The sequence below is a fragment of the Pipra filicauda genome, unplaced genomic scaffold, assembly GCF_003945595.2.
Source record: "Pipra filicauda isolate LSUMZ 115617 unplaced genomic scaffold, ASM394559v2 scaffold253_size2546935_pilon, whole genome shotgun sequence".
NCBI classification, from domain to species: Eukaryota; Metazoa; Chordata; class Aves; order Passeriformes; family Pipridae; genus Pipra; species Pipra filicauda.
The window spans coordinates 2,505,481-2,515,767 of record NW_024104369.1 but is presented as its reverse complement, the minus strand read 5'-3'; the positions used below and the strand labels follow the sequence as shown (position 1 = coordinate 2,515,767).

General features: G+C 36.4%; 1 protein-coding gene across 4 annotated transcripts in view; it reads right to left on the bottom strand.

Moving 5' to 3' along the window:
• Positions 1 to 336: 336 nt before the first annotated feature.
• Positions 337 to 10,287, bottom strand: part of CSRNP3 (cysteine and serine rich nuclear protein 3) — a 76,441-nt gene continuing 66,490 nt past the window's right edge. For all 4 annotated transcript variants that reach the window (XM_027733751.2, XM_039382092.1, XM_027733750.2 and 1 more), the window contains one exon: positions 337 to 9,911. In XM_027733751.2, the coding sequence (XP_027589552.1) occupies positions 8,868 to 9,911 (1,044 nt within the window). In that variant the 3' untranslated portion in view covers positions 337 to 8,867. The remainder of the gene's footprint in view (positions 9,912 to 10,287) is intronic.

The following is a 10,287-nucleotide window of genomic DNA, read 5'->3' as shown; positions in this document are numbered from 1 at the left end:
ATCAGTTTTTGTAACTAATTTAGGTATATGCAATTTATTATTAAAGCACACTTAGGGACAACTTTTAGAAATGTACAGCTCAATTTTAATAAATATCAGAATGAAAATATGGCAGATACTGTGATTCTTAATTATTTTCTTAATGAAGCAGTGTTGATTGGCAGTTTTCAAAATAAGCAGTTGTCCTGAAATGTAGCAGTTTGATTTATAGCCATTGAAATTATTTGCTGTATAACGTTACTGCAAATTGTCCACCAGGGAGAGCTGGTGCAAAATTTTATTCCAACAATTGCTTCATTACCTTATAATAAAAAATATGAAATTCACCATGATAGGCACAGGTGAATCAGGTACTTTATTTCACTGGCCAAAGAAAAGTGTAGGCAGTAGTATCATGAAAGGGCAGATGGATATACCTAACAAGGCATTTCTGTTTATTTCTTTAATTGGCATACAAATATTTGAAAATAAAAACAGACACCAAAAAAACCCCTCCACACAAGCTGTTTATGTTGTCAGACTATGAGGAACGGGAGAAATGCCTGAAATTTCAGAGTGTCTTTGGAGGTTCTAGAGGTCTTGGGTAGGAGCTGCAGAATTAATTCTGGTTCTCTTAGTTGAGAGAGGAATCTCTTGTGAGTGCACAGTAGAAATAAGAAGCACATTCACTGGCAGCCATGATGTAACGTAGAAACCTGTTTTACTTCATTGCAAACAAATGGACAATATATATTGTACAATATATAATAAAAATACAGCTGATACAAGTGCCACTAATTAACAAAAAAAACTAATGTTAAGACTTAAAAATGCTCATTTTTGTAATATATACACTGCAGTAATAAGCCACAATAAATACATCAAATTCCATATCATTCATAATAAATACTGAAAATATAAATACAGAAGAATACAGTTAATTTGAATAAATTATTACAGCGTAAGGTCTAGGTTAAGTTCTGTTGAATATTATTGTAGCTTATATTACCCTTTGGCATCTTTGATGTTACAACTTGTTTAAAAAAAGGAAATTAAGGAAATGTGTAGTTCATGAAGCTTAAAATTATTTCCATGTACAGATTTTAAGATGAACTTTCTTTCCCTTCGCTTCTTCAAACAGTTTAAAAGCAGCAGTCCAATTAAATATTTTGCTTTACTGTTGAGATCTCCATTATTTTAGTATACAAGATAATCTGTAATGGAAAATGTTAAGTACTTAACATAATTATTTTTCTCAGAAATTAGTAAAGTTAGAAGTAATGTACAAAGTTTAAAGAAATGGCTGCAATTACACCACAGTTTTACTAGTCCCATTTGAGTGGATTACCTGTCTGAAAGACCATCAGCTTAAGTGCTTTTGAGTCTACGCTGCGGTGTATTATTTACCACTTGCCAACAAAAATTTCAAAAGCAATTTTATATTCTTATGGGGAAATATATATATATATATATATATATACACAGAGAGAGATGAACCTCCTGAAAGACAGGGTTGGACTAGACAGTGTAAATGTTACATAGTCTGTATTTGTTAAAACAATGAAAATACTTTAAACATATAAAAAGTAATAAGTGTTGGGTTTTGTTTGTTTGGTTTTTTTTTACAAATTTTCTATTTATTTGCTATAGATGGAAACAAATCAAAATAACCAATTAGCCATGTTTTATGTTAACAGGTATTAACCAGTACATTTGTATTAATAATTTTATTTGTAAAAGGTAATTACATCAGAATGCAATTTAACTTAAAAGATCAACTTTACTAAGACAATATTACAGGCTGAGGCTCTTAGGAATGGATTTGTAATCTACAGATTTTGTCTATTTTTGCACTGTTAAATGTCTAGTGCTTATTTTACATCAAACAATTTTTAACATGTTTCACAAACTACACTTCAGACGTATTTCCATAGAAGCGCCTACAGTCAGTCAATTAAAAGAAGGGCCCAGTTGTTAAGCACTGTTTACATGAGCAGTTGATGGTACTTGTGTGAAATGGCTGGGAAAAAACCAGCATGTTTGCTTTGGGTTTTAAGAGAACCAGCTGCCACTGCACAGGATGATCTTTTCAAGAAGCTGAAAACTGGTGCTAAATCTGTATCTGTACTGATCCCCTGGTACCCCAGCAAAACCCAAAACTTCAAGAACGTACTTTAAAAGTTCCAGATGGAGAAACCTAAAATGCTATAATGTGCTATAATGTGTACTAAGTCTCATTTGAAAATCCCAAACTAAAATGCTAATAAAAAGAACACCTATTTTGTCTTTGCTTTTAACGTCTCTTGTTATCTGAGAAACTGGTTATATGAGAATATGTGCTTGGGAGCAGAGTTAACAGAAATGATACTGAAAATGACTTTGTAATTGCCATAGGCAAAGAAAGGACATGGTAGCAGTGCTTCTAGGTGTGGCTTTGCTTTTTAGTTTTTACCCCATGCATTTGGATAAGTCTTTTATTTAATGGCCACCTGTATGTAACTGGTCTGGAAAAATGGCATTTCCTGTTTGCACTGAGTTCGTTTGGTTTAAAGTATTTTAAGTAACAGAATCAATATTATCATCTAACATGGGCAAGCTTGTAGTTGAACATCCATATACTTTTCCATCCTTGTTCTGGAGAGATCTTAATTTCCCATTTTCCTTCCTTTTTTTTTTTAATATGTAATGTTTTGGTTTGCCCTTTAGAAGAAAGATAATCTTCATCAATCTGCCTCTTGCCTTCATCTTTTCCTCTAAACTGTTCTTTCTATCCTCCCCTCACTCTAGTGCTTCAAGACCAAGGCGTACCTTGATTCTTGTGTTAGAACAATGATGTGCATTTGTATCCTCCTCCATTTTCCTGTCTATCATGAAAAGCCAATCCCATCTTCATGGTTTATTGGAAAAGTGATCAGTTAGAGAAGAATGCACATGAGAGGCAAACTTCAACTTGGTTCTACTGGACATTCATTCATGAAACAGAAGTGTCATTGCTAAGATCCAAATTAAGATAACTGAGTAAATAAAGGACAAAGTTTGCCCTTTAACTTTTTTGTCCCACCCCCAGCCTTGGATGAAGACTATCACCCTCTCAGTTGAGAAGCTGCAGTACAGAGCATCAGGACTGTGGTTCTCCAGGCAGTGGGACCTCCTGAGTTCTGGGTGTCCTCCAACCACAAAGACTGCATAGCACCAGAGCAACACACATTTTAACTCACAGAATCACAGAATGGCCTCCTCTGGAATGGACCTTAAAGATCTTCTAATGCCAACCCCCCTGCCATGGGCAGAGATGTCTAGATCCAGTTGTTGAAAGCCCCATCCAACCTGGCTTTTCAAGATCTAATTCACAGCACAGAGGACACAGGAGTTGCCCTTTTGCTCAACTGTAATGAAAAGTCTTACTGTACAACAGACCTCCCAAACACTGACAGGAAGGAAGGCATTAAAAAAGAACACTTATGCTGCACAACACGTTTCATGAATTGGATGTTCCATATAAAAAGTAAAATTCTTGGTATCAGCCATTAGAGTAACAGAAAAGTCCTCAAGGTTGTTATAACTTTCCTCCTTAAGTGGAAACAATACTCTGGCACATTTATTAGTAACAACATTAGAAGCTGCCTTGGATTTAGGAGTAGGAAGAGACAGTGAAAAGGAAAAACCTGTGAAGAACCCAAGTGTGTGTTCATTCGGACATCTTTAAAACTAAATTGCACTTGTTCATCACAATGTTTGCGCTTTGGATTTGACATTTCTTGGAGAAAATGGACAATTAATAATTTGCACGTGGACAATGATTACAGAGAATAGCAAAATTAAGAATATTAGAAAAACCTGGAAACACTGAAAAGGCAAATGCTGAGATTTCTCATACCACAGAACATGTAAGTCTGTTTTGAAAATAACAGTTTTCTACCATTTTAAAAAAATAGTAATCAGATTTAATATTTTAGAAATAAATTCTATAGAATATATTCTCTGAGTTACTTCTAGTTTTTCAAAGTATTTTACATCAAATGTTCTGCAACCATAATAAAGTAGATGATAGAATTACTCTTCAGTCTCAGCAGGAATGCTTGAGGATTTTCCATATCATCCTCTTCTGTCCCTGTTCCTGACTGTTTCAGGAAATAAAACAACTGGCACAATGAACACGAGTTTATACAACTCATGAGCTGTAACAATGGAGATCCTTATTTAGCAAATGCCTTTTAAAAGGATATAATGGGTCTCTCTTGCTTTACGTTTGAGTAAGGGCAGCTGCTTTGCTCCAGGAGCAGTCCAGGCAAGGAGTTCCAATGGACAGAATTCAGCCAGCAAAAGAAGACACTGTACAGGGGAGTAAGACTGCCTGCTGCTTCCAAGTGTGGTGTTGCAGGCAAACTACAATCTTGCTGCTCAAATGTTAAGCACTTGACAGGTAAATGTTGTATATGCAATACAGCTTTTATTCTAATTTTTCACTGTGCAATTTACTGTTAAACTTCTGCTCATTAATCCCGTCTAAGGAAAGGAGAGCTTGCTTTAGCTGTGCTTCACATTAGTGAAAAATTTCTGTTCAGTTCTGGACTGGGCTTTATTTGGAAAGTGGTGTAGTCTGCAGTACAAAAATTTAGTTATGATACCAAAAAAAAGAGGAATAAAATGGTATTTTGCCTGTTTTAAAGAATTATGTTTTATCACAATATCTCCAAGTACATTACAAACCAGAGCACAGAGGATGCAAGTGACACAATAAGACAAAGGCAAAGGCAACAGAACCCAGGTCTCCTCTCTCTGAGCCCAGTACTCTCTATCTAGTATATCACATTTCTATCAGAGAGTCAGGAACACCTGAAATATTAAAAAACATAATATATGTTCTGTTTTGCATACAAATATATGTATACAATCTTTAAAAAACTAGCTGTGTTTGTGAAGATACTCCCTGTGAGGCAGGGAAAGCGCCATGTTATCACATTTACTGACATAAAACACGCAGGTACGGTTTGAAAGTGGCTCTGGATCAGTCAGCAATCAGTAACAGCACCACCAACACTACACGGGATTTCTGCAGCACTTCCACAAAAGACAGGATCGCTCTGTTACCAGAGCACTGATCAGGCTGAACTGTATCTATGGCCGTGTACAATGGACTTAAAATAAATTAATGTCAACTCCAACTATGATTCATTAGCAGGAGCTTGTGCAAATGAAAAATAGTAAAACTTTACAAATCTAGAACTTTCTGATCTAAATGGCAGACAACTCAATAAAGAATAGTAGAAAGTTTTACTGACCAGCTTTTAACTTTTTAAGGATGTTCAGTGGGCATGAGTTATAGCTCTTAGAAAGCAATTGCATTTGCTGTAATTAACCGTGCAGAAAAGTTCTAATTTCATGTCTAACATCAGTTAAAGCTTTGCATATATTTAACAATGCACTTTTTTCCAAGAAAGGCGAAGTTCACCTTATAGGCAAAAAGGCATCTGGTTTTAGGTGCTGGTTCAGTTATCTTCTGTATGAAAATTCTAGTTTATTTCAATAGAGGGAAATGCTTATGTTATGATCCATTTTCCTGAACTATGCAATATAATCATAAATGATTACCTGGTTCCTTAGGAGTGTTTATCACTAGCCAGATATCTTGCAAAATAAAGCTGATACAACTATCAGTAAAGTAAACATTTCCTCAAATGATACACTGTGTTGACAGAAGCAAATACTGCTGGTTATCATTTAGTAATATAATAATACTTTTATCACACAGAAACAGCCTACCCAAAATGAAAGGACTGGTTATCAAAATGACTATTAGCCAGTTGAGAAATGGGACACAGCATGCATTATTATATACTAGCCCAGAAAATAACATTAAAATATTTTCCATACTATGATTTATTTAAGCTTGTTTTTCCTTAAATGAAGAGTATGTTTTTTGTTCTAAACAAAACATCGAAGTCTAATCAAGTGGTGGGAAACCTGACTCACCTGATTTCTACATCCTACTCTTTTTTCAGGTAAATTAGCCCACCTGTCAGTTAAATTAACCGTCCCATTTGGTCAGGGCTGCAACTATTTTTTTTGTCACTCTAGTTAACTTACACATGCTAGAAAAGGCCTTAGCTTTGTTATTTGCTGGCATGGAATTGGCTGGGCAAAAGGTTTGGCCTATTTTTAAAAAATACATCTCTTCCAAGATGTAACTGCTTGTTATCCTGTGCTGCAGGCTTGAGAGAATTTGGCTGCATTCACCCCTGATGCCCCAATGGCATGGAACACACACATCTCAGTACTCCGAAGTTTATACAGGTGCTGATATTAACCAGGACTGGGATCTGAAGCCTGTGAGAATGGAAATAGTAAATAACCACCACCTCAGTATTTAAAAACTGGATGACATATTTTATGAAGTTAATCACTTACTGTGCTTGCTGATAAAATTAAAGATATTTTTCAGGTGAAAGCACAGGGGCCAGGAAAATAATTTCTTATTGCTCAGTAAGGGGGTGAATAATAAAACAAAAGATTTCATTTAACTTTCCCCTGAGATAAATACCCCAGTAAAGTGTGTGTGGTTCTCCAACACACTCTGAGGGTAAAGAGCTGCTCCTGATCCTCATCTACTGTCCCAGCTCAAGCAGAAGAGATTTGTGCTTTTGGTGCTGGTGTTAAGTGAGAGTGCCAAATTTAACTCGCTGTTGATGCAAGATGCCTGTATACACAGAGACTTATTACATTTGCCCTTAGAAGATCCTGAACAGAATAATATTATTCTCAGATGCAGAACTTTAAGAACCAGCACGTTTCTCTTTAAAACTCAAGGATATTTGTGTTGCAGAATATGGGTGTTTACCTGGCTACTCAACCTTAGAGAAAGAGACTACAGTGTTCTGTGACTACAGGAGGAACAGCAGCTATGGAATTGCTGAGCCAGATAATGAACATGAATGTGCTTTCTCAGGAGGTGGAATACGCTGCAAGTTTGGAATCCAGTCCCTAGAGAACTAGACTTTTCAATGCAGTTCATATAAACTGTGTAGGACTTCTTGTGGAAACAAGTAAATAAAAAACCTTTCCAGCTACTACATGGAGTAAAAATATTTTGCTAATTTAGCATAAATATGAGAAGTCATTTTGCCCAGATTTCATATAAAAACAATTAAGTTATCTTTTTTTTTCAATGAAAAGCCCATTTTACACCTGGCAGTTTTTCTACTGGAGTACTGTACGTGATGTTTTAAAGAGCTTCTAACCAGAAGAGTCATTGTTACAGAGCTAAAATTTACACTGTGTTTACATGCACACTGTTAACCATCTAGATTTGACACAGATAAAACTAAGATGCTGATTCTTATTTTGACAAACAAGACAGGTCTACATTTCAACTTACTTGACGTAGAATAAATAAAATTTCAGTATTAGAAGAATAAAAATGCTAAAATAGATTTTGAAATCAAAATAAGGCAGTGCAGAATTTCCAGTGCAGCGAAAACCTGGTTCCTATGCCTCCTTTTCTAGACAAGAGCAAGGTTGGTTAATAAATTAAAGGTTGATATACAGCAGGTACTTTTAATTCCCACTTCATTTAAAAACAAATGGATCACAAGGTAATGGATATCCATATGACGCACATGCTATTTTCCTTGCAGACTTTTGCAGCTACAAAATTTCTGAAGTTTTTTTCCTCACTGAATCTGCTGTTTCCTATTTAGACCAAATGATGCTACATTTGAGGTACAATCAGAAGTCCACAAAAGCCAGTCTCATATTTCATAAAAACTGTTAAATGTTTAGGCAATCTAGACAGTTCTGCATTTTTCCCATGCTTTATTTAAGCTTTGATCAATAAGGCTCTGCTTTTATAAATTGCATACTGACATATTCATAAACTGGCTTGGGAAAAACATCCAGGTTTTGTTACAATGAATTTTAAGATCTTAGAAACGCCTCAGAGAGTGGGGCTATGGCATTTCTCCAGAGTGGTTCACAGTTCCCACAGTTAATATAGTCCTGCAAAACAGCACTAAAGTGCAAAGTATCTGAATGGTTGTTGGGCTAAAAGGTGCTGTGCAAGCTTAAGCTACTGCTTTGCCATTATATACAAGATCCTTTTTCTTTGGGGTGAGGGTACTAGTTCTGGAATGCCACTGATTTTAGTTTTAATGGAGGATTGTCTACCTTTCTAGAAGATGTAAATGCCCCCTTTCTGACTATTCTGTTTGTCAAGAACAGTAAAAGAGAAAACAGCACACTCTAAAAATGTGTTTCAAGACAATTTACCAGAAATGGTATTAAAAAAAAAAAAAAAGAAGAATACAAGGTACTCCAGATGAAAAGTGGATATGCTCTTTGTAACTAGCTATGGATCTTCTGCTCAAATGAACATGCTGTTCATTTTTTTCAAAACATGAATTGTAAACTACCATAAATAAAATACATACAGTACAGAACAATTAAAACTTTTTTTGTACAGTAGTTACTTTTACGTTAAACTTACTATCTTTTCAGATACGTTGAAAATTAGGACTCTAAACATGATTATTTCAAAGTATCATTTTTAACATTTTTGCACAGGCCCGACAGTCAAAAACACAAAGCTTTGATTCAGATAGCTTGGCAGGTTTCACACATGTCCATAGGTAGGCTACTTTGAAATAGGTTGGCTGTGTTTTTTTACTTACTTGTTTTATTTTTATCAAAAAAAGTTTGATTATTTTTATTTAAATCTTTATGTGAACTGTTTTTGTGCAATACCACTGCCAGTGTAGCTTGAGAAAACACAATGTGTCTGGAACATTGATTACAGTCCAAGTGTTGTCTACCTCTTAAAAAAGTAAGATTCTAGGAAAATCCGATGGGAGTGAATTTTAATATAGGAAGTCAGTCCTAGAATAATTTTAATATTAAACAGGTACCGTTTCTACCACTGGAGATTTGATGCACTCCTCGTGCAGTCTGCTCTTTTCTGGGAGGTTTAGTGAATTCTCAGCAGGGTGCTCTTGCACGTGGCTGTCGCCGTTCAAAGCTGACACAAAGCCATCTGGAGAAGGACCTTTCAAGTAGGAGTGAAATTCCACTTGCGGGTGACTTGGCCTATGCTCAGTGTATAAACTGTTACATGGAGCACTGCCATCTCCTTCAGAAGATGAGCAGCAAACAATCACTGAGGGGTTTGCAGAAGGGTAATGAGGGCTGCTAAAAGTTTCCTCTGATTGCCGTGTGTAGTCAACAAACTGTTCAGAAGTCATGTTGTAAGGCACCAGAGAAAGACTACCGTTCTTGACAGCATCCCTTTCTGAGTAAGTCTCACCGATCTGGTTAGCAGTGCCAGCAACGTGGTTCTCTATTTGGTAATACAGAGTTGAAGAGTTAGTATAGTATGAGGCATTTTTAGAGTGGTTTTCATGCACAGCAGTTCCATCAGAGTAGCAAAGGACAGAAGGAAGAGGCACCATATCAGCATGGGAGCCCATGCTTTCTACAAAATCATCTGCTTTTTCTTCCTCCTCATCTTCCTCCTCATCTTCCTCTTCCTCTTCATCATCATCTGATTCACTAGGGGCTAAACTCTGTGTGCTAGAATCTGTAACTCCACTACAAAAGCTACTCCCATCTTCCTCTTCCTCCTCTTCCCCTGGGCAGTCCAAGTCCTCGGCTGACTGGGAATGCATAACTGCAGCCGGAGGTTCAGTTTCAATCTCAAAATTTTCTGCAATTGAATATTCAACCGGGTGGGGTCCTGGACTCATAGAACTAGTGTGTGCACTTATCTCAGTGTGGCAGCCATTAAGTGCTGGAACTTGCTGCTCTCTATTTTTCTCCAATTCAAGTTTCATTATTGTGTGCAAAAAGTGAGTCCGTACACGGATAGGGTTAAATTCGATTCTACCTGCGGTATTGCTACACCCTTCCTTAGTGCAACCGCATGGGAAAGACATACGATCCACCTTTTAAAGAAAAGAATACAGATTAACAATACGTAGCATAAGCCTGGAGATATGACAGAATCTAGACAGCCTAGAGAAATAAAGTGGTGAAGTGGAATTCACCTTGAGAAATACCTGTAAGAGTAGTCAAAGCCAACAGTAATTCAGGGAGTCAGCCCTGGAACTGAGCAGTACTGAGAGGAACAGTAAGGGACCTGTATGTGCATCAATGCTGCACAGTAGGAAAAATACATTTCTGTTCCATAGGTGAAAGTACTACACAGTGGAACAAAAAATAGGTAGTTTTTGTATTTATGGATACAAAAATACTTCACTTTGTGCTCAAATCCAGGCAAAATCATTACCAGAAAGTATCTTCAAATTTGGTAAAAATTGG